This window comes from Mycteria americana, chromosome 7 (assembly GCF_035582795.1).
Source record: "Mycteria americana isolate JAX WOST 10 ecotype Jacksonville Zoo and Gardens chromosome 7, USCA_MyAme_1.0, whole genome shotgun sequence".
In the NCBI taxonomy this organism is placed as follows: Eukaryota; Metazoa; Chordata; class Aves; order Ciconiiformes; family Ciconiidae; genus Mycteria; species Mycteria americana.
This window is the reverse complement of record NC_134371.1, coordinates 51392131-51417880: the sequence shown is the minus strand read 5'-3', so window position 1 is coordinate 51417880 and position 25750 is coordinate 51392131. Positions and strand designations below refer to the sequence as shown.

Sequence of the window (25750 nt, the reverse complement as noted above, 5' to 3'; positions counted from 1 at the left end):
AGCAACTTCCAAGCTTCAGCACCTTCAGCACCACTACCAGCATCTCCAGCGTGACACAGTCAGGCTCTCTCGCCCTGCCTTGTTAAGCCTTCTGCTGTCGTATCCGTGCTCCCACCTTCTTGCCCCTCTGCTCACTTCTGGCACGGCTGCCTCCGACCACAGCACTGCAGTGGGAGATCCTCATCCCTACTCTCTACAGCAATATCTCTCACCAAAAAGAAATTTCTGCCAGCGTGGCCCCACTGTGGCTCTAGTTAAACCATATATTGGCTGAATCCTAAGTGGTGCTCCCCTTCCCCCAGCCACCTTTCTGTCTCATCCTAGCTTGTGAGCTCTTCAAGGCACATCATTTCTCAAATGTCTAGACAGTTCATCGCACCTTCTAAACACTCCACAAATTAATAGAAAGGTACTGGATCACTTCAAACCACCAACAGAATGTTTCAAATTAATAGCAGAAGAGCTAACTAGAAAATTCCCCTTTCTTTTTGTATTTTCACTGGCAGAATCCATATTATTAAATATTTATATGAAGCGTTGCCCAGAAACCCCATCAGAAACCAGTCCTACATGTGTTCTGCACTGTGCAGCTAGATAAGAAGACATGGTGTGAAATTCAGAATTCATTGAACTCTATGGCAAAATTCATTATTTTTCTGAAACTCCCATATAAGCTTTTTTTTTTTTTAAATGAGATATCTAAAAAGAGATCCTCTCCATCTATTCTTATAGGTTCAAACAAGCTTATAAAATACACATATTTTGTACTTCTCAGCAACATACTACCTCAGTCAAAGTCGTCCACATCTCGGACAGCAATACGAGCGGTTTGGTCAAACAATACCAAAAGAAAGTTAAACCAAAATCCTTAAATGAACTAAAGCACTTTTAGGTCACCTAGTCCATTTAACAAGCAGCTGCTATTGCTCTGCCCATGTTATTTTTAAACATGTTAAGGGACAGCACATTAACCAAGCAGACAGCAGTGCAGGAAAGTAAGTCAATGTGGTCCAACATATCCCTCACTCCCAGTGAAGGGCTCATTTGATCCTCGAGCTGTCGTGTAGCCAGCATTTTCATTGTGCAATCAATAGTTAGGGCAGACCTTCTGGACATCTCTCAGCCACGGTCCTCTCGGCAAGGCTCAGCTTCAGCAGCTGTTTGTCAGAGCAAGCTCCTCTTCCAGACTCGCGTCTGCCCTTCGCGGCCTCCTTTGGCACACGCTCCTCCAAATAATACGTGAATAACTTGTGAGGAATACGACAACTTGGTCATAGATGAAAACTAAAGATTAAAGCTATTCTAAAAATCTTACAACAAAACCTACAAATTCATTTTTAAAAAGCGTACCAACAACAAAGCATATAACTGCGACTAGGACATGAACCACAGAGAAGTTCTGTCATTTTTGCTAGAACGCATTTTTCAATATATGTTATAAAAACTGCAAAAAAGTAAAATAAAATAAAGACTTTGAAAAGATACCACATTTCACAGGTGCCATGTCTATCACTCTTATGCTGGCATTACTTAGCCAGCTGTATTTGCCTGAATTCATGCTGGTCACTATCGTCTGCAGAGTCTGCAAAGAGTTCCTTTAAGGTCTCTAGCAGCAGCGAGGTTACGGCAGCTGCAGAGGCTTCTCTGTCCCTGGAGATCACAGTTTCATGGAAGGCTGAGTATCACCACAGAAACCAACTACAAAAACAGTCTATGGGCTCCTGCCCCGTTACTCTGGTAAAGCAATTTGTACTACGTGAAAGGCAAGGGCACAAATGCTGAAAACTGATCAAAGTAATACACTGCTGTTAAAGTACCATTTTGTTTTGCTGACTTCAAGGCATCAAATCACAGAGTCTGTGTTTTGTTCTAAAAAGATGAAAGTCAAGTGCCAAGGATTTGTAAGGCTGAATTAACTATTCCAGTGTAAAGGCCTCTAGATAAATTCATAGCACATTTTCCAAAACAGCCATTACAAATTTGTGCTAATAAACCAGGACAAAATACACTGTGTTGTATTGAATTACACTGCCCAGGCTAGGACAGCTGTTCTCTAAAGAGAAGAGAAAAATGAATTTTAACTCTCAGATCATATAAACACATTTTCTGACTTACAAGTAATGCACTAAAGATGGATTTATGACATCTTAACTCATAACTCAGCTGCAAAGAATAAGTTAATTAGTACAAAGCAGGCAAAATTTAGAACACAAATTTGAAAATGTATACCTATCACTGCCCTCTATAAGTGTTTTCATTCTTTTGTCAATGTAATATTTATAGGACATAAATTGTTCTGGTATTGCAACAGTCAAAGGAACTAAAATGAAGAAACTTACCTTTACAGTTCATTAGTGTATATTAGCCAATATAAGAGGTTTAGAATTTCTACTGAATTTCACTTTAAAAATATAATGTCAATACATTGGCTATAAAAGAACTCAGTCAAGGATTAACACATGAATCCACCTCAAGTGGTCGGATCTAGTACTGCACCACTTTTCAAAAGTATTTATCAATTGCTAATTGCTTTGGGAAGGATCTCCAGGCCATTTTTTTTCTTTTTAAGATGAAAGTAAAGAAAAAGTGTATTCTTTAGGCAGGGACTGCAAGTTCAAAATGGAACACTTTTTTTTTTCCTCGTATCTTTGCTATGCTCATCGAATATTGTGTTACAGATTTGATACCAAGCCAGCTATAGTAGATTGCAATGTCCAGCTTTCAGGAGCCAACAGTTTCCAAGAGAGAGTTTGCTGATTTTTCCAAGAAATGCAAAATATGTTCACATGGTGTTACTGCTTGAAGGTAATTTTACTCCAAGGGTTACATATTTGCACTCTTAAATCAAATGATTGTATAAGCAAGTTCCTATAAGCACATGAGACCCCACCGCTTCCCTTCTGGGAAGGTTCTCCAACGCAGACTCTTATTCGTACAGGGCAAGCACCTATTTTTTTGAAAACTCACCCCAGCGATGAGACAGAAGATCTTCAGAACAGCATCAGAGAAATAAATATCTCCAGGAAAACTGCAATGCCATTAAAAACAAGCACTCATACCCACACACAGCTACTTTTTCTCCTGCAGAACTTGAAGCTATGCCACCCTCGCAGCCCTTGCCAGCGACGCACCATGCCTTCTGCTCTCTGCCAAGCCAGCACCAAAGGATGCTGCTGGGGCAGGGCCCTGCCCTTGCGGCAGAGAGCAGGGGGGCTGCGATGCACCAGGCACACGTGGGGAGGGAAAGCCCTTTTCTTTCTTTCACTCAGTCCTCAGGGAACAGGTCTGAGTGCCTGGCAGCTGTGGTAGCATTTACCAGGTGTGTGGAGGACTGAAGTTTATTTCCAAGGCTCAGGTAACACTCTAATTCTAAAAATCGACCTTTTGCTTATTTTATCCTAAATATATGGTTGCAAATGGGACTGGCATTGCCTGGACCTCCTCACCAACACTCTACAGAGAGAATCAGATGAACTAAACAGTTATAGCTCAACTGTAAAAATCATGGGAAAGATTCACCCCTGGCATAATTCCACTGAAGCTACTAGCATTAAGCCAGAGACTGATGTGCTCCCATACGTTACCTTATAAAAAAAGAATACTATTGCACAATCTGCTGACCCTTATGGTCTACCACCCAGACTGGAAAACTGGGCTCCATCGAGAAGAAGGCAAGAGAACAGAAAGGTTGATAAAGACTAACCAACTACGATCTACAGCCCATTGCATGCTCTTCATTAAGAAGTACTGTCAGAAACCTTTGACTGAAAGGTGTTTGAAATCTCCCTTTTTTTTTTTTTTTCCTATTTGTCCTGCAACAGGGGCTAAAGGTCAGGGTGCGCTGTGCTAGATACAGACAGTTCCCTCCCCAAAGAGCTTGCAAATCAAGACATTCAAGTCCTGCACCACATATGCGTGCCAACATGCACTAACAAACTATTCTGAAATATGCATGATGTTCCCAGAAGGCCACTTCAACATGGAGACGCATAATTAATGATTCAGAGGAGAAATGGCAGCCTCGATGCATGTGTTCAAGGGCAGAACCAAGCACAGCTCCCTTCACCCTCAGTGAGGAGGGAGCATCACCCCTGCATTTGGCACCTGTTACGCTCAGAGCAAAACAATGTACTCTAGTGGACATACTGTCTTTAATAAAGATCTAAGGTTTACCCTCAGAAAGAGCTCGAAAACTAACCTGTCCATCCACTGACAGAGTAGTTGTATCTGACAGCCTGATGAAAGAGAGTCCATTAGACCAAAAGCCTAAGAGCTCGCAGCATATTCAAATATTATCTGTAGTTCTCCCTCCAGTCTAAGCTCTGGTACCTTTCTAGCCCTAAACATTAAATGGCCAAGCTGAGGATCTGTGTAACAGGATGGAATTACACCACGTTTAGATCTCCTCATATGGATTCGTAATTCAGCTGCTGTAGACAACAGACTAAAAAAGCAAATTACAAGTAAAATTTAGCAAAATATACCATTATCAAATACATCATGTGTAAGATGAGTACAGTATAGTACAGTGGCATGCTGTATGGCACTAAACATAGTGCTCAGTACCTGGCAGCACTATCGTTTGTATCTGGTTCATAACTGATGTTTTACTGCATCAGTGATACTTTCTGCTCAAAAGTGTAAGAGTAGGAAACCATGCTGGTAAGTTTTTACTGGAAACGCAGTGACTGAAGTGCCCGTTCAGAAAGCACCACAGCTCACACAGCGTCAGAAAGTTCTGACACAAGGAGACGTTACAAAATAGTGCTTCTAACTTCATGAAAATGTTGGACCATTTCTGCCCACAGCTCAGTCATATAATTTATCTTCAGACGAAAACGTAGCCAGTTAACTTCTAGCGTTCCAAAGTTGTTATTTTAAGCTGGAGCTGCCAAATGCGATCACGTTATGTTAGATGCTAATCATTTATGCAAATACCTAGGTAATAAAAAAATTAGGACCAAAGCTATTCCTGATACAAATAACTTGGCAAATGGGCAGGACAGTTATTGAAGTCCTATTTGCACTACAAAGTGGTATTACTTTCACAGTGCGAGAATAATAAAAGTGAAAAAACTTGAGGCTTTATATAAGGAGAGCTATTTCAGAACACAAAGGGTAATAACTGTATTAGCATGTCATACTTACACCAATAGAGCTACTTCTGTGACCATGATCTTAAAAGCATAACCCAAAGAGTTTACTGATAAATTTTACACAGAAATCATACTTGCGTGTAAACTGCCTACTTTTAGCTTCATTTACCTGAATAATACAAGATCCAGCTTTCCCTGTGCATATATATTTCAATCCGTTTTTTACGTCTTCAGTGTTATCTCATGCATTATATAGTTTGGAGAACCAGAGTTCTCCTGAAAAATAAGATTTTTCAAAAACTTCTGGCTGCAACAAAGACAGACCGCCTCTGCACAAGCATCTCTGCTCAGCTCTGCCAACCAAATCTAATCTTCACATGCTATCCCCACTTTGGGCACCTGCAGAGCAAGGGCTGCCCACAGCGACCAGCCCTGCGAGGCTCCGCAGTTCGTGCAATGGAAAGCCTGCGCCCAGCAGTGCAAGGCTGGGACCACTTCGCCCATTCCTCCTGTGACCCGAACTAGACACTCAGGCTCCCAAAGATTAAGTGAAACCATTTGTGCCATCTGCACTTCCACAAAGCAGTCAGGCTTCCCAGCACTTGAGACCTAAAAACACGATGTTTCGCTCAGCTTTGCATAAATCAGTAGATGTCAATACTGTTCACATGCCGTATAATGAATCCTAAGGGGAAAGTCCTCCTTTTATACATTTTGTGGGAAAATTTCTTGTTGGCTTTAGATCTGTTTAAGGGCACAGGATCCATTCCTGTAAGCTGCAAGTACAGCATCATCTCCCCTACTGTTGTTAAGTGGCCTGTTCACAAAACTGTATCACATCAGACTAAGTTTTACTTTAACAATTAAGGTAGAAGACTCATGTGAAAAGGAAACATTTTCCCAGACAATATTCTATTCTGCACTTACTTGTACATATATTGCAGATCTAAGCTTCTCTTTGGTGAATCAGCTGGGCTGCAAAGTAAGTTTAATTTTATACTCCTCTTCTCTTCTCCCATCCCTAAACTATTACCAGATAGTTGTGTAATATAGTGCCCAGTGCCGTGAAAAAACAAAGGTGGGAGGGGGGGAATCCCTACTATATTGGAGGATATATGAGTACATACTAAAAAGCAGCTCCTGTCCCAAAGAAAATGCTTCTTAAACTGACAGATAAAAGACAGATGACAAACTTCTGCCAGGACCATTTTCCTTAGATGCATTTGGGGCATTCTGAGCAAATCTATACAGGCTTTTCCAGGTAAACACAAGTTTCCGTTGCCTGTATTTTCAGCAAGTTAGATAGGTGCTAGCCACCCAACCAGAAATTACATAGCTGCATTAATGTACCACTACAGCATTGATACACCTTGCCTCTCAACAGGTCTCGTTAGTCACAGCTCAGTACGATACTAACTGTGGGTTCAGAGATCAGTGTTAGCACTATCTCATCTCTACCAGGCTCTGACGGTAGACACAGCAAGTTCACAGTTCATCTCAACTGCAAAACACCATGCAGATGTAACATAGCACACGGCTTCATAAGAACATCATGGCAAAACTGGAATCTGAATACAGAATTTCCAAATCTCAGGGTAAATCCTGAACAGATGAATACCCTACTTTCCACTGTTTCAAAAGCTGCAGGTGGGGAAGGGGAAAAGGCTGAGACAATGAGGCTTCACAAAGCAAGAAAAGATTACAAACAAACATGAAATACACAATGGAAAGACTGCAGGACAAAGGGTTATGCCATTTGAAAGCCCCCACATATAAAACAATTTGCTCCTCAGAGGTTTTGCAACCAGACCACACATAGATCCAGATGACTGGAAAAAAGAAACATCATTCTACAGGTGTCTTTTAGAGAGGCGCAGTCACATCGGGAAGTGTAAAATGTGGCGTTCACATTTTTATTGGACATGTAAAACTAAATTCTTGCTTTCCAAGCCAGGGTAAAGAACAGCGTGTGTGCATGAGTCATAAAAACTGAAAACCTAAGCAGCAGCACCAGATTTAGGAAACAGCTTTGTTTACTTTATTGTCAGTAACACACCAGCCTGAGTAAGAGTTGGTGCAAGTGCGTGTCTGTAATACATATGCTCACAAATGGTATTAGAAATTAAATACAAAGGAAACTGCTTTCAGAAGATTAAAAGGAACTGTAACCAATACATTGTCTCTCTAGTCACCTGGGGCAGGTCTTCATTCTTCCCAAATTTTTTGTATTTTCAAACTTGAAAAAATAATCAGAACTTTTACTCTCTGTACAAACAAAACAGTATTTTGGGAATATTTCAAAGACTGAATTTATGATACTGACTACATGGAAAAAACCCAAAACCACCAAACCCCTAAGGAATCAAATTTTCTATTTAATCAGGCCTACCCATATAAGTAAGACTACTCACATCTGTATACACTTGCAGAATCAAAGCCATGAAAACTGACAAAATCCTCCAGAAGACATTACTGAGGTTGTCATGCAAGTATCTTCTTGCACAATGATGCCATTCCATCTGCATCTTATCTGCATTGTCTTGCTGATTCTTGCTTGAAAACAGATTTACTGAAGAAAATACTGGCTTGCTTTCCAGCTAACGGTGTAAGAATGGACTGCTGCTCCTTGCATGCAATATTTTTCCTTATAGCTTCAGGTGCATTTTCAGTGTCCAATTTACCTCATTGCAAGTATCACTTGAAACCAAATTAGTGGGGGAATGAAGGCATGCTCCAATGGTCACTTCTGAAGAGATATCTACAAAGCAAGTGCCGCTTGTGCTTCTCTGCAAAACTAGTGTCATACAGAATCACATTTTCCAACAGGCCTCAAAACTTCACTTACGTATTTGCATGCACTAGCAGATCATGTCCACTCAGAAGAAATGAAGACTCTGCTTCCTTGGGTGATGACAGAAGAGTGAGCCAGACTTCAACCAGTCTTCAGGGTTAGAGAATGCTGGTTATCTCCAGAAAGGTGACAGATTTTAATACTTTTCCCTTCCTGATGAGATTCCGTCATCACCAAATATTACCCCTCATCTAGAGACACTAACTACTGCCACCACCATGTTTATCACATATGGCATAAGCTCCAATCATAATAAAAATATTTCTGTATTATAAGTTGCCATGGCAATTGTTAAAGAGACACTATCAGCTATAAATTACCTATAATGCCTTCAAATTTTTTCAAGCAATTTAAGTTTCAGATGTTTGTACCTCACGGTGGTGCTATTTTTGCATCTTCTCCTTTAAATGACAAGTTTTACTACTGTAGAACTACTCTGTTTATATTTCACAGGGAAAATAAGAGACTCTTCTAGAGAAACACAAACTTGAGTACATTATAAGTGTTATCAAAAGCATGATCTGCATAAAAACCCCCTCATTTAAAACATTTGCTCCTCTTCTCATATCTTGCCACTGCAAGGTTTTACTTTTTCAGCTGATACAGGAGCATGGCTGTCAGGCACAGCAAGCTCCACACAATTTATGTTGGAAATCTTCCCTGATGCTGGGAGGTTGGAGGAGAACAACTTCATTAATTCCAGCTTTTGGTTCAAACAGACACTCCAGAGAACAACATAAACAGGACCACTCATGACAAGTGTTGCTCCAACATCTCACACACACACACACACGAGCCCAAAGCTAGACTGGAACCTACCCACTGAGTTTGTGATATAAACGGACTCCTGCAAATGTCATCACTTTCTTAATTATCTTTTCCTGGGGAAAGTAACTATAGACAAAGCAGTAATTTATAAATACTCCAAGGCATGTCAGATAGAAGCTTGGAGGAGGGAACTGGAGACCAAGAATGTGAATCACAGTTTATGATCAAAATCAAAACACATACATCTGCCTGAAAGAACGTGTGAGCGCATGTGCACAGCGTGCTTACACACACGTGACAGACAGAGAGGGAGGAAGAAGAGTCCATCTAGTAAAGACAGCAGCAGCAGCCTCATTTCCCTCTACAATCCTGCAACAGCACATCGGTATCTGCGGGCACTCGCAGTAGAGGAAAACAAGAGACTTCAATTTTCAGCTTCCAACAGGTCCTTTTAAATAGCAGTCAGCAAAACCGAAAAATTTGAGCCATCAGAAAAGTCATTCTGACATTTTTCCTTTTGAACCCTTTAGCCTTCTGTGGTGGGCCTTGGCACGGCTTCAGACACTGTGCCACGTGGCGCTCTGAAACTGAGAGCAGGTCTCGCCTCCTGCACACAGCGAACAGTCCCGTTTCTAAAAACAGAAAATACCGAGGGTTTGCACAGCACTTTCCAAGTCATGAGAAGCCACTGCTGCCTCTTTAACGGTAGACATGCATCAAGCCACGCTCCTGCAGGACAGCGGGCTCTGCACAAGCAGGCTCCTCTGGCTGACACATGACTTCCTCTGGCAGTTCTAGTGGGCAGAACTTGAAACGATTGCCAAATCCAATGACCAGCAAATCCTGAGCTGGCTGAAAACAACCCACAAAGACTGCAGTCCAGAGCAAACAAGATGAAAAAGCCACATTAAAAAAGGCTGGATTTTATGCAAGCGCAGATGCTTCAAAGTGCTAACGAAGAGAAGAGGGGGAAGAGGGTTGTGAGGGCTCTTTAAGAAATGGAGGCTAGGGTGGCTGTTGGTTTGTTTGTCTTTTAAAGACATGACAATGCAGTGTCCATCAATCAAGGCAATTAAGACATCAGTGTCGTTTTAGTGTATTAGCTGCATAGGAGTTGCAGCTTTCAGTAGACATGGCATCATCTGAGAAAGACACTGAACGATTACCATTTCTGTGAAGCACACTGTCAGTATCTGTAAGGCTTTATAAGGTCTATCGTGTGCTTCACTTCTGATTCAGTCCAGGGGTCCGGCAGCCTGGACAGGGCTGTGGGGAAGGGAGAAACAGCGGCCTGTAAAACCACGCTGGTGAGCCAGTGGAGCTACCGCAGGCTGCGGGCAACCTTTGGAAAATACCCAGGATCAAGAGACGCATGCGATGAGGGACTACTGCTTTCCAAGCAACAAATACAGGGTGTTCCTGGAGTACGTCTGCCGCAGCATCGCTCACAACTCGACTCTGAGACCTCACTGGCACGGAGCACTGATGGAAGCAGTAATTCATCTGGGCTTCCCGTTCTCGATCTTCTGATGTGGGCCCTTTCCCTCGCTCTCACAAGTGGTATGCAAAACACCGTGAAAGAAGATTGTGATAAAAAGCAGCAGTCAACCTTAAGCCTCACAGAGAGGTTTGCAGGTGGCCAAACTCATTTTCCACTGCCACTCTGCAGGTCCTGGTTGGACTGATAATGTTGTCTCTGCATGACTTTGTGAGCCACAAATCATCAAGGAACAAGCAGTAACAGGGTGAAAGTGATCTTGTTGATCTTGACGGGCTCAGAGTAACAGGAGAGCTGGCCTGCATATATGAGGTTGAAGCTGAACAACAGTTGTGGAAAACTTGAGTATTACGCACCCACCCAGATCTAGAGACGGTATCTTAAAATGTCCACAGTGGCCGACAAAAATGTGCAGTACAAAAGTAAATACCGCTTCTTGGTAACGTAGGACCAGGAAAGATCTACAGCCCCGCCGACACCCTGACAGCTGGGGAAGCCTGCGTGACCAAAGTGTAGTGTGTGTGTCACACCAAAACTGCAAAGTCAAACACCTTCCCAAACGGCAAAAGTCGTTTCCCAAACTACTCTGGTCTGTCAGCTGCCGATACTGACCCGGCTGGCTGTGGGACTGAGGGCGTCAGATCCCAAGTGACAAGGACAACCTTTCCTGAAAGACACCCTCTCACTGGCTGACTCATGAAGCTGGATGAGCTCAGCCCAGACTTTCACCAAATCTCTCCCACATTGTAGTCTTCAGGGTTTACCTTCTCACACTTGGAACAAGATCCTTTGCCACCAAGTTACTGCTCCTCTCATCTGAAGTCTCAGCTCAGACTTCTCCATCTCCAGAAAGATTAAGCATCTCCACTACTTCCATCTCCTCTTCTTCATCCCCAGAGAGGCTGGGCAGCGACATAGCCACCTGCACCACTCAAGCCATCTCACTATAGGTAGTTCATGCCACCGCTGGTTTGAAAACCCTGCATATACTTGCATTGCCACTTGTAAGTCTGCTGCCATAGTTAGATATCCACGACTGCTGCCAAGCAAAGGTTCAGAAAGCGGAGAGGCAAAACCAGCAAAATACCCTTGCAGTGTTGAGAACTGGTCTGTACCTTGGGAGAGGCACAGACAGGGTGCTTTGTTTTATCTTTGAAAGCTTCTTCTAGAGCAGCAACTATTTTTCTTCAAAACAAAGGACTTTGGCCTACCAGAAGTACCAGACATACCCACGTGCAGCAGCATAGGCTTCCCACCGTACCACAGTAAACGAGCAGAGGGCAGACGCAATGCAGCTTGGCAAACCAAGCAACATGTCCTTTATTTCCCAGCCCAAATTCTGCACCACATATTCTGGTCAGCTCACCAGAAACATCAAATTCATACAGCCAAGTGATCCAGCAGTGCACAGATCCAATACAGTGAAGACCGCAGTCTTACTCCGAAGTTTAATCTCACAGAAGCAACAAACTCTTTATTCTTGAGCCTTTTATTTTAGTATGAGTTTAGGACTGCATAGGCTAATAATCCAACTATTTTAACTTGGATTATTAAGCTCATACTGCAGGGTGCTTCAAAAATTCAAACTATCCTATCTTGTCAGCTTTAGAGCAGCTGGCCAAGCTGACACTGGGAGCTCAGCACTAAAAACCACGGTGGAAAAGGAAGCTGACCTTATTTTCACTATATCTGAGATCCTGAAGTCTCAGAAAACAACCTAAGTGGACATTTGATGGGTACTAAATGGAAACGTATTTTAACAAATGCACTTTTAGAGGAAGAAATAAACAAAAGGGCATCAAACGAACGACTAGTTAACAAAAACCTCATTAACTCCAGCCATCAAACAAGAAACCTTGAATTCCCTTCTTGCCTGCTGTTGGCACAAGACCTCCATGCCCCCTCTGACCATGGCTCTGACCCACACCCAGAAAGTGGCCCCTTTATCAGAGCTGAATCTCAAGGCTGTCCCCAGATCTCTGGATGCCTGAGCACGAAACAAAACATTTTTCTCTGACATAGCCTTGGGTAAGGCTGTTGTGGTGTTAAACTTCTGAAAACAGTTAAAATGAACACACTGGGAAATACAGTAAATATGTAGAAAAACAGGCAAAATGAACCAGGTTTTCATCATCCTCATTGTCCAAATCTTCATAGTCCTAAAATACAAAACCATTGTGACACAGAAGAATTATCCTGAATTCAGGATGCACTGCAAAGATCAGGATGTAGAAATACATTACCAGGTGACTGTTTCAGAGCCTTTTCCTGTCCCATTTTTACAACTTAGAGGATCTCTTCAGAAAGTACTTAAATATCAGACAAATAATTTTGCCCATCATTTTATGACTTTTAAGTGGGTCGGCTCAGGAACCTGAGATACATCACTGGTAAGTACCTGGCTATTATAATTAGCCTGCTCCACAGGAACTAACAGGCCTTTTAATATCAGGTTTGCTCTCAAAGGAAAATATTTCTTATTATGAAATTGTTGCCAAGTAACACTGATTAAACAGTGGGGAAAAAGTCTGCCGAATTATTACAGCCTCAGTGGTGTTACTCAATTATAAAAATAAAGACAAGTCCTTGATTTTCCTGCGTTCATTTCACATAACACATGTTAAACATCTGTATCAGGCACAACATCTTAAAGCTATTGAGGATGAGGATGTCAATGAAAACAATAGTGAATCCATTGCCAGGAACTCTGACTGCATGTATTCACATGTACTCAATCCTAAGTATTCACATGAGATTAATTTTATATGCCCCTGCTCCCCCTTTAGCCATTTCAATTGTGGCTGCGTGCCTGAAGCAGCTCAGGGAAATTCAACTGACAGGTATAATAAAAGAATCCTCCTTTAATTTAGGACTTGATAATATACCTATCTAAGGAGTGACTTTCATCCTAAAATAATTTTTATGTTTTTCTATACACATTTTTCTGGTGCAAATCTCTAGAGTTTCCAAGTGCCTCCGCACACAATTCATTCTCAGAACAAGCAGCTCCATGAGAAAGCAACTATCTCCTTTCTAAAAACCAGGAAACTGAAGCAGTGAAGATACCCAAAGCCAAAGAGAAAGTTATTGTAAGAGTTCAGTAGTTCCTGGCTTTCAGCTGAGACCCAGATCAGCAGAGAAATGCACACATGCACTCACTTCCCCAGGAATATTTGATCAAATAAAACAAACAAGAAGGGCTTGCATTTTTCATGCCAAGTTCAATATAAACACTTGTGGCTATTACATGCACCCGTATTCTATTTCCTATGATAAAGCATGGCCAATATGAATTGTGATAAAAGACATTTCTAAGAAATACTTGAAAAAGATTGGAACTTTTGGGGTTCTTACTTGAAGAAGGTGTCTTCATAGTCTCAATAAATGAGATGTCGCCGCAACAGGGATTAACAAAACGAAATACAAAAATTCCTTGAAGATCACAGATATGACTACAGCATTTCAAGATATGACCTTATATTTACCAGATTTCAGCCTTAACATGGAAGTGCTAAATTACTGATTTAGTTTTGCAAAGTTTGTTCAGAATACATAATTCCATGCATTTCCAGTCCATCTTTTTTTTTTTCTTCCCCAGTTTACAGGGAAGAAAAAGCACCCAAACCTTACTAATCTTTACAGAAAGGCCTGCACATTACAGGAGGAACGTATGTCCTTGCCATGCCCTCCCCCCGCATCAGCCACCCCTCCTATGTTTAAATTTGCAAACGCTTGTTGTCTGTATATTCTACACAAGTGTCAAAGTGAGTTAAATTAATGCATACATGTATGTTGCATATTTATGAGAACCAGGATAACTGCACAAGTATGTTTAATGCATGAGCCCTCCAAGGAATTTGCTAGGGGAAGTTTACACTCCTCCCGGCAAGTAAGGAATGTGTAATTTAGCAGCATCTAGCACAGGGCAGGTTAAAAACAAAACAAAACCCAACCTCCTCCCCCAAAGCAAGCTTTCACTGAAAGATTTTCAGATCTTGCATTCCATGTTATCAGAACTTCAGCCAACCTCTGAACAAATGCATGATTTATTTTAAACATGCTTTCGATGCTGCTGAATCTAACTAATGTACTGTCAAACAAAACCACGGGTTTTATTCTGGAGCATACTGGAAATATTGTATGACAAACAGATCTCTACCTTTGCTATCAGCATTTGCAGGCAACAGGAAATACCTCAGCTGGTAAATGAAACTAATTTAACTTGAAGTGATGGGTACATTCTACTTTAAGACAAAAGGCCACTTGGAGTTGGTTTTTACAATAATGGAAAAGATAACATTTGCTCTGCTTTGTTTTCCGAGTCTGATCCTGTAAGTAAAACCCTATCCTTCCAAGTTGTTTACACTCTTTTGCTCAACACTGTCGCCAGCAAGCCTTGCTCCAGCTTCCTGTGCATTTTCAGAGCAGCCATCTCCAAGGGCTGTGACTGCAAACTGGTTGGGAGATGGGAGAAAGAGGCTAAAGGCTACAAATTGTGAAACATATTCTGTGCCCTACACTTTGGTACACCGCAGAAGTACACAGAAAAGACAGCTTGGGGCAAACTGCTTTCTCACCATAAGCATGTTAGAGGAGGCACAAGCAGCCTCTTTCTGCTAGACAGCAACTATTTTTATTCAAAGCCAAATATTTAAATCTTCTATCGTTCTGTCAAGATGATTAGGTAGTAGTGGCACAGCCTGCAACCCTGTGCGTGCGTGACTAGCTCCCATTGCGGTGCACACAACTGCAGAAACTGCACTGTTACGCAAGTAGCGCTGGGATCTTCAAACCAGAGGGAAATTCGGTTTTATGCAAATGCGTGCTTTGCAGTTGATCCATTCTGGTCTCTTGGGAGGTACAAGCTCCAGCTGTAGCCTGCTTCATCCCGGGCACCCTTCAGTAGCTAAGAAGTTACAAGTTCCCACTATACCATCAGTCCCCCACAGCAAGGGCACTCTTCTGCCCATTTTCAACAAAATTTATGATTACCTTGGGAGATCTACCCTTCATACCAAATTTGTCTATGACTTGCCAATGGATTTAAAGGTTCCTGAGTGATGAGAGAGGCACTGACAAATACATAGCAGAATCCCATAAGGCTGTTTAGTTTTCATAAAAAACTATATTACAAAAAAAAAAAAAAAAAAAGGGAAGAATACAGATTCCAACTACAATTCAGTTTTCATGCCCAGACAACTGATTGTACCTACACTTTTTCCAGGCATTCACAGTACACTCATCAGGCTGTTAACCCAGTGCCTGGTGAATTAAGAAAGGCTTTAAAAAAAAAAAACAACACCAAATCAAAACAAATATAAAAATCTCTGTTGCTTATTCCCAGCTCCCCCCCCACCCCCCCAAGTGTCATTTTTCTATTCATTTCATGACAGTTGAACTGAAGAAGACCTGACATTTTTCATTAAGGGCAGCCAATGAGTTGCCTACTGAAAAAATAGTAAATAACTTTTTCATCATACACTAGACATTTCAGACAGCGTATATACTGAAAATGAACACAACAGATGAAGTTTCATGGATGCATACAATACACATTGAGCTGAACACACCACAAACCCAACAAGGCTGCTATTGAAGTCAGTGGAAAGACTTTGATTATGGCCAAGAGTATCTGCCTTTATTCAAATCACTATAAAAGACTCCACTTAAAAGTTCTTTCAGCACAGATTTAGACCCTCTTTTTCTAAGCTTCTGCCCGCTAGATCATCATCTTTGTTCTCTCATTACAAATTCTGCTAATTGTGTAGATGCGCGTTGCTCTTGCAGGACCCAGCAGCATGGATTTGTGTCTGTAATACTGTAAGAACATGAACTAAGAAGCTCAGCTGTCACGGCATGCAATGTTTTCTTTTCACTTCGGCACTCTGTTTTGATGTGTTTTGAGAGTAAACAACAGTACTGCACAACTTAACATCAAAAATTTTCTTCTTGTGCTGTTGCTTTCAGAGTAGCTAAAGTCCCTCCGAGTGCAACATACATAAATAAGTAATTGGATTGTACTTAAGTACTACCATAGTCAGCAACCCTTGCTTTCTGTATGGCAGTCCCCTCTCAGTGAAGCATTAAGGATGTATTACAGGGGTAAAAGAATCTGAACTTAAATATTTGTTTATAGCGGTCATGGCAGGGATCCAAAGGTATTCATGTTAATTTACAACACATTTAGGTAAATGACCTGCTTTTGAAGACAGCTAATTCTGTAAAGGCCTCTTGTAGATCTCAATCTGTTTCTTATTTCCTTTGCCCACCTCACCACCTTTTTTAAGTATACTTCATGGTTGTGAAAGGTGATGGAGAGAGTGGCCGAGTATGGAAGCAGTTTTTTATTCATATGACACGCAAAGCATAGGTGGACAGTATCCACACAAATTGAGCGTGCTGCTTTGTAGTCCTTCTGGTCACAATTCAGAAATAACTTTATTCAGCAAATCAATGTAGAACAATCCCATTTGCAGACACACTTGCAGCCAGGGATGTGGACAAAAAGTAATTTCCCCTTTACCTCTCTCTCATGATGGCCAAGACCCTCCTCGGGATTTCTGAGATTGAGGACGTGCACCTCTTGTGGCAGGCCTGTTGTGCCTCGGCTTGCACAGCCAGATAAGACTGTAAAACTCTCCAATAAGGCATGGACTGGGTGCGAGTTGTTAACAGGCGATAAGACACATTCACTCCTAGGCACAGGACCTGCAGAGGAAGACACAGATGCACATCAGTTGGAGAAAAGCGCAACACAAAGATTACAGCTGTCAATTAATGATCATCCTTTTGGTCACAAAACCCATGGGAACACAAGCAGAGGCTTCATGTTCATTATCCACAAAATGAAGACATTTCTTTCCATTGCCCTTTTAAGTTCTCCTGAATATGCTAAAGTCATTGGTTCATTTCTCTCTGAAAGTCTAAATTTAAAGTATGAATTCCAAAATTGAAGGTAGTCTTGTCTTTACCAGGGAGGAAACCAAGAATAAGAGAGAAAACAAAGCCAAAAAAAACCCCAAAGGAGAAAAAACAAAGCAGTGACAGTGGTAGGAGGAATTGGTTCATCTTGGATGTGAATTATTCATGTCAAACATTGTTATCTCCAAACATTGAAAAATGCAATCATGTATATATAACAATGAAAAGTTAATCTCTAGTATAAAGTAATTACATCAGGAAGGATTTGGGTGAGTTGGATTTGTTGCTTTTGAAGCAGTGCTGATTTATAGTGAATGTCGTTCAAATACATTGTACAAAGCAGCAGGCATCTGTCACATGATAAAATGAAATGTTTGTTTACTGAGTCTACTTTGTGTCTGACAGCAATTATCTACACTGATAACAGATATCTAGTCCAAAACAGAGTGTACGCCCTTTCAAATAATCACCACAGCATGATGTAGTGCCATACTCTTATATAGTACGTGAGACAGTGTGATGTGATATAGCAGGATAGCACAAAAGCTGAAACATACGGAGCAGTTTACATTTAAACTATATCTCAGGAAACTAAAGCAAGACAAATATTTACGAAAAGCAGCTCTGCTTTTCCAAAATGGCTCAAAACAGCCCCTGACAGTAATAGATACAGCATACTTTTGATTCAGAGGGTCACAGGAGAACGTTAATTGACTTAACCCCTAATTTGCACCAAAGTCACTCAGATGAAAATTCGGCTCACACGAACCGGTCAGTTCAGAGGCTACAAGGGATAAAAGAGAAATATAAGCTAGAAGCATGATTATTTTTCCAGATAGTGTACAACAGCAATTGAAGTAAAATGCTTCTTTTGAAAAAAGTTCAAAATGAAAGAAAATCCCAACTGATCAAATGGCAGAGCTCTGTCTGGTTTTGTGAAGTCTACATCCAGCTATTGTAGCACTAGAGATCATTTGACTTTGGTGTACACATATGCTTAATTATATTAGCACTGACCTACACTTTGCTGGTTAAAAGGACAGTTCACTCAGGATACAGTTAGCAGCTGGCCATTTAGAAGTCAGAGAGTCCATCTTAAAACAAACTTTATCTGGAAAAGGCAAAGCCCTTGAGCACAGGGAGATTTCCACAATGCCTCGAGCCATGCGTGCCTTGTCCTGCCAAGGGGCCGTTCCTGAAACCCACCGGTGCATAGTACGTATCCTGCCAGCTCCCACAGAACAGGAATATTTGTTAAACGCAATGCTCAAGGCATAAATTACGCATGCCTGCGCTTGGGGTACAGAGGATAAACAAACCTTTTGCTCTCTAGATGAGGAGCTTGGTAGTAGCACTGACCACCAGCTTGGAGGATTTGAGGTTTATTTGGGGTTTTTTTAAATTCCTTTTTAAGAATACACATACAAAACGGGACCAGTCCAAGAAATGATACTCAGTTAAAAAAAAAAAACAAAACAAAAAACCAATACAACTATGAAAAAGTTGCCTTTTGTAACAGGCATAAAGAAATATTTAGAATTTGTAACAATAACACAAACCAGCAGAGAGGTCTCATTTTCCTGATGTACAAGTGCAGATCAGAGAACCTACTAATCAATTAGCCCAGCCACTGATGTGTAAGTCCTGCAGCAGACCGCGTTATACAACCTGCACAAAAAGCATTTCTAAACTCCACAAGCATTTCTTGGGCTGGAGAACAAACTGAGAGTCAAGGAGTGCTTGTTCATTGAATTGTTTCTTGCAGACCAGAATGGAGTTGACACTTGTTAAGATGCTTCTATCATAACACACACACGAAGAACAAGGTGCAAGACTCAGACCAAGACAGAAATGGAGCTGCTGACAAAAACATGCACTTTCCTTAGCAAAGGTTCTAATACTTTAGAACCTTTAATACTTTAAACCTTTAGAACCTCTAATACTTTAGAACCTTTGAGTTCTTTTTTTCAGTATTAGCTCTTCAGTATTTTCAGTATTAGCTCTTCAGGAGAAAGAGCTAGTACTTTTTCAGTATCAGGAAGAGCTAATAATTTTTCAGTATTAGCTCTTCAGGAGAAAGAGCTAATACCTCCCTCTCAGCAGACAGATTCCCTTGAGAACACCTATTTCCATGCAGTACATCTACCAATCCTCCCCTCCAGCCTTCATCTGTTCTTTATTCTGTACAAATTTGCCACATTAGAGGAGAAGACATCTGGATTTTCCCCTCACTTCCTACAAGGACTCATCCACATGAAGACGACAGTGACTGGTACGTTCAGGCTGCCTGTAACTGCCTCCCTCGCCGGCACCTCAAGCGCACATTAAGAAAGCCCTTCTTTCAAGGCCCTCTGTTCTGCTTGACATGCAAGATGGAAATACTCCCGGAGGGAGCAGAAGTTCACATCCTGGATAACCGTGCGCAGCTGAGCTTATCTGCACAGCAAAGGGCAGACCGAGGCATGCCTGCTCTGCCTGTGCTCCGTCCCGGCTGGACGCGGGCCAGATCTCCTGAAGAAACCCCGTCACCCTGCTGGCAGCGAGCCCACGCGGCTGTACCAGCGTTAAGCTGGACTTCTTAAGCAGGGCTTACTGGCGTAGGCCCGCTCTTACACCAGTACAGCTGCATGGCGTCCGGACACGCGCTGGCTTGCGCCCTGTCAGCCTGGGGCATGCCACTTGTGTCAGCTCTGTTTTGAAGGGAAGGGTGCACAGAGTTGCTCTGAGCGGCTTGGTATAAGAAACCAATGTTTTGGGGGAGTCACCACATTTGGTAGAGTTGCTTTCAGACCAGCCTCATGAGCGACAGAGATACAGCCCTTGAAATTTGAACCAAAGATCAGAGTATCTACTGGAGGCTGGCTCCACTGCACTCAGACCACGTATGTGGTGAGACTGCCCACGTACAAGGAACGACGGTGGGATAAGTAACAGAGGGGTCATTCCAGATGTTGCATTTCTGCCGAAGTTCACACAGGTGTTTGCGTAGCTATGTCCTGGGCCCGTACTACCCTTCCTAGGAACTCATGAACTAGGACACTGATTAACTTTATTTCTCTTAAATTTGCTGGCAGTATCAAACAGCAATCTTCATGCACTGAAATTCATGTATTTGCCCAACCACTCACCTGGGTGCCGTGCCATGCCCAGCATACGCTTACATGCCTGGAGCTAGTGCCAAGTGAAAGCAAAACTTATTTCTAGATCACACGGTCCACTAGTGCTCAGCCTGTACATGACACAAGACAGTTCTGACACCTTCTCTCCATTTATGCTGTATTTTAGCCTATTCTTATGCTGCACACATCCAGCACTGCCTAAGCTATTCACTAAACATTCATTACCATTTCTTTCCAGCAGTACCTACTGCACCTGGAGATCTGGCCCAGTCGAAGGTAAGTAGGTGCCACTTCGAGGCACTGTCACTCCAGCGGGGACAGCACGAGCTCTCCTCCTTCCAAATTTGCTGCTCTCGCTCTTCTTGGCTCCCTCACAGACCCCTCCTGCTTATCTTCCTCTGACTGGAAAGCTAGTTACTTCTCCTAGGTAGTTTAAATCCTACTACAAAGTGCGTATTTACCACTCTGAAAAAACAAACAGAAAGCCCTTTCTGTGACACTACTAATCCAATTGTCTATCACCTCCGCACTGCCTGCTTGTATTTGAAAGCCAACACAAAACCGCAGCCTCATTCTGCCTGGGCTTTACTGTTCTGCTGCTCTGCCGTGCACAAACACCAGGATCGGGCTCTGCCAGCTTCCCGCTCCAGCCCCACATCTCATTCCTGACAACCTCACCTGCATTGGCAACACCAACATCTTGCCAAAATTCAGTATTATCGCTGCTTAAGGGCCAGTTCATCCAATTAAGATTGCCTCATCAGCTCCAAACACGTACAGATACTCTCTTGGATCTCATCCCCATCAACCTGGCACTTAAAGAATCAAAAGTATCTTCCAGTTTCCACGTCCTAGGGCAGCTACAAGCCTTTAGCCCCCTCTCTGCTGAGAAGGTAAGCGTGCACACACAGCCATCGTTGGGGCTTTTGTTTGACTTTGGACTGTGTATCCATTTAACCTTGTTAGCAAATCCTGGTTCTTACCACAATCAAATTTTAGTTGCTTAATGCCTGCAAAGCCTTCTGAAGATGGAAAGCAGGTTAGGCAGTTTTATAAGAACTGCTTATTACATATATGTTTTATGATGGCAAATGTTTAGTGAATTTAGAATTCTAGAGAATCGTTCAGTATTGAATTATTTTCCACTTCCAATTAATAAGAATATTTTAAAGGAAATCTTAATGCAGACCCAACCTTGTTTGATACTAACATCTGGAACATATTCAATACAATTTCAACATTCTTGTTTCCCATATTATCCATGCTACTAATGAGTAACATGTGTTCTGCTGTAAGAAAGTAGTAGAAATAGGAGTAAGACACTAAAGGGGATAATACAACAACCCAAGACCAACTCATAACTGTGATAGATTTTATTCAAATAGTAAAGGCTAATATACTTGCTGTTGTATTTTCATGGAGATTTTTACAGTGTTGTCAGCTGAAAAGTGTGACCAGCTCCTGCAAATTGCGTGAATCTGTGCTGGGGGCTCCACAGCACGTTAGCATGGTTCCCATACGCCACACCAGAGGATACAAGCCACACTGATGGGATATAACACTCCTTAGAAGGAGGACAGATTTATTCTAATTGATTTTTGAATGAGGGAATGACACAAATCTAGTCATTATACATAAAGACAAAAAATTCAAAATCCAGACTTGAGTAACACCAGGGATCTCTGTGCTGTCAGGTACAAAGTAATATAAATTACTGCAGATCCTGCTAGAATTCATCACTTTATACACTGAAAAGCAAGTCTTAGAGGAGGTTAACTATCCAAGCAGAGATTTCAGTATGCCCAAATGACAGACTTCCACAAAAGTTCTTTTGGAGAAGGTTAATTTAAGGGCTTTTTTTTACATCAGCTAGTGACAATGATGACTGGAACAAGAAGGAAGAAAAGAGGCAGGATCCTCAAACCTACTTTTGAATGACAACAGGGTTCTGTAAAAACAAGAGGAGGGGAAGCCATTTTTTCTTGAGCTGAAAAGCTTAGGATTCACTGCAGAGCACTTGAGCAGACTTAGTAATAACTTCTTCCTATAAACCTCACCACTCATTTCTAGAGATACAAGTGCATGGGCGAAGGGCCACTGTTCCACATGGAGTAATTGTTACCACCTACACAACCTTCTTCTCATAAAGGGTTTCTCACTGAGGGAAGCATTTATAGCAAAAAATTATACTCAAAGATTGAGGCAAATAAGAATCTACAGAGAGAAGTGATGCCTGTCACTCAAAGAGAAAATGAAAGTCATTGCTACTTATTTAGTATGGGTGGCTCTGTAACAACAACTAGTAAATTCCTTCCTGCGCACCCCTTCACAGACCACCACCTGGGAAGTCAAATTCCTGGTGATTCAAATGGTGTAGAGGATCATGGACAACCTCCACCATTCATACAAAGAGCAGCTGCTACTACAGATGACCATGAAAAAACAGCTTCATACTCCTAAGCAAGCACTTGAGTAAGACATCCCTGCTCAGGATCAGTCAATTCTGGCAAGCAGCCTTAAGTCCTGAGAGATGGAAAAGACAAGATGAGATGGTAGGAAATATCACAGCTGATTTGTGATGAGAGGCAGTGGCATAGGGGAAACTGCAGCATTTCTCCTCATGGAAAAGGAGAAGGATTTCCACCACTATCACCAACAACAAGGAGCTGGACTGTCCAAGACTATTCCTGGATTACACAATTTTCCTCTCCGAATAAGCGTGACCACTATAAGATGCAGGGGAGAGAAGCAAGATATTGAAAGGAAGGTTTGTACATTGGGCCTTCATACTGGCCAGTAGGAAGACTAAAGTAGAAGATTACTGTCCAAAGCATTTTACATCTGGGGTTTTTTTTGTGTCTTCCAGACTGTTTGGCTGGGGAGGAGAGGAGAGGGTTATGGTTTTCTTGTTCTATACAGCTCACGGCAGCAGTTCCAACTCTAACGAAACACAGCACACGTAACACAGAATGATGCTGCTGCTAATCTGCCATGATTTTGGTAAGGAGGAGGAAGAAAATCAATGACGAACAAAATTTTGGTGTGTTTCAATATCACTTTTCTGCCTTGGTACATAGTCAGAAATGCAGGGGAGTAACAAAGGTTGTAGATTTATTCTGACAAAAAAGCGCAATTCCTGGATGCTTTAAGAAATAAATTTTAAAGTGTGGGGTGGGTTTTTTTAGTTAGTTTTTATTTACACTGTGCACGTAGTAATTTAACCATAAGTTTCAAAAAAACTAGCAGTTATAATAGGATATGCTCAATATTGCAATAAAAGCTTTGATATTTTACAGGGCTGGGAAATAAGAAAAGAGAAATAAGCTTACAGTATTAAATTTTGTTCTAATTTGGATGTTCTCTCCTCTTTGTCATTTTTATGTGTTTACCCCATACCAGAAAAAAAAGTCTGGCATTTTTATAGTATGTCCCAACACTTACTTATGTACTTATTTTACTATTGCTATTGCGTATTAGGTCTTACAAGCCTTTCTTCATGCAACTATGGACTGCATTGAAATGCAGCAGATATCTCCCTTCAATCAAACTATCTACATAAACTAGGAATTCCCCAGGAAAAGTATTTTAAAACTTCTTAAAAGCTCACATTTTCCACATTTGTTGAATAACTCTGATGAGAGTTTGTTCAATCACTGCACCATAACCACTGGCCGGTATCAATGAATTTAGAGCAGATTCTACTTCAGCAGAAGGAACAGCAGACCCCTTGTGAACTGCAACCAAAGTAGGACTGAAATTGAGTAAAAGTTCATGAAAGCCCTTGAATGCATTTTAGGGATTCAGCAGAAATGGACAGAAGGAACAAAAAAGTCCATGAGAAAACGATATGCACAGAAAATCAAGTGGGGGCATATGAAAAAAAGGAGACAGAAGCATTGTACTGAAAACACAAACACAGCATAGCTGTTGTACACAGGGCTGGGTAAGTTTCCCTTCATATCCTTAATTTTCAGGGAGTTCTTTTACCACCACAACTAGCACAGGCTTCTTGTCAGCAAGAAAACATTTTTCATGGTGGAACTACTTTTTACTGAATTACCATAGGGGCAAGGGGGAGAGGTTTAAAATTACAGGGGAAAAGATTCACGGACATGGACTGATTTTGGCTATTTTGAAAAAACAAACCAACCAAACAAAACACCCAAAATCTCAGACTCTACATATATCTATTTGAAATGAGTGAGCTATAAAACTTAAACTGAGATGAAGAAAAATACCTCCTCAAGAAATATTCAGTATAGATGGCAAGATTTGGTTGTAGGAGGAGTTAAAACATACAAGCTGTACTAACTAAAAAACACATGCTTACGCAAAAACACAGCAGAGGTTCCCCATTCCAGTGCTCAAAGCCCACTAATCTTCAGCAAATCCACTTCACGACACCATTCCTGCTCCTTCCCCCTTTCTCCAAGAGGGGAAAAAAAAAAAACCAAACCAAACTATCCTATGGAAGTATGCATTAACCTACATACTTCACCTTTACACTGGTTTCTACTGTTAATGCTTTGTGCAATCAGACCCTTGCTCTATGTGCTCTCAATCCCCAACTATCAACCTCAAGTTAATTGCCATTCCACTATCACCAACTCCTGGCCAGACTTATTCCACACATGGGCCAAACCACTCAGATGTTTCAATACATTAGATTACACTTAACCTGCAATGTATTTTGATCCTCTATTTTCTGCAGTCTTTCTAGACATTTCTGTTATGCATAGTAAAGCCTATCTAGCATCTTCTGCCTGCCCACTGGGAATCATTCAGACCTACAGATGACACGCCCCATACCTTTTCTGGGTTGCTGTTATGTTTGGTACAAACTCCTGATGCTGGGTTCTCCTTCTAAGCAAAATAATCTTTTATGCCTCTGTGGAGGATGTGTTGCAAAATATCCATTCCCACTGCTCCTGGTCATTGGTAAAAGCACAAGGTTTATCTCTTCGGTTTAGCAGAGATGATCTAACCGCAAGTGTTGCCTGCAGAGACCTCACATTTTTTTCCATGTGGGAAAAAATTCAAATTACATTTTGAATGCAGAAATGCTTTCTTCAACTTTCTTAAAAATAAGCTTCTATTGATGTTTTGTCCTTACCAGGACGTAAAATTGATGCAAGTTCAATTGGAAAAGTTAACCGTCAAATCAAACTCAACTTCTGTAGCAACGTACTGCTGCTTAGAAATGATGAATTATACCTAAACTATCCATTTTATGAAAAAATATAAGTGACAAAGTCAAATTCCTTCATTATACAGCAAAACTCATTTCAATACCTGAGCAAGCAAGGCAAAGCTAGGCAATGTCAATCAGTCAGTATCTTGTTTAACAAAAGAAACTCCAGCTGTCTTGTTTATACACCTATTAAGCTAATTAAACAGAAACAGCAATGAATGAAAAACCTGTTTGGTTTAACATCCGCTGAGCACAATTTTAAGACATTGCTACGCATGAGGCATAATCTTAAAAAACAAACATCTG

At 41.4% G+C, this 25750-nt stretch overlaps 1 protein-coding gene across 1 annotated transcript in view; it reads right to left on the bottom strand.

The window, feature by feature from the left end:
* The window catches only part of TGFBR3 (transforming growth factor beta receptor 3), a 125143-nt gene that overhangs the window by 56863 nt on the left and 42530 nt on the right, over nt 1-25750 (bottom strand). The window contains exon 3 of the mRNA XM_075508386.1: nt 16737-16921. Coding sequence (XP_075364501.1) covers nt 16737-16921 — 185 coding nt within the window. The remainder of the gene's footprint in view (nt 1-16736; nt 16922-25750) is intronic.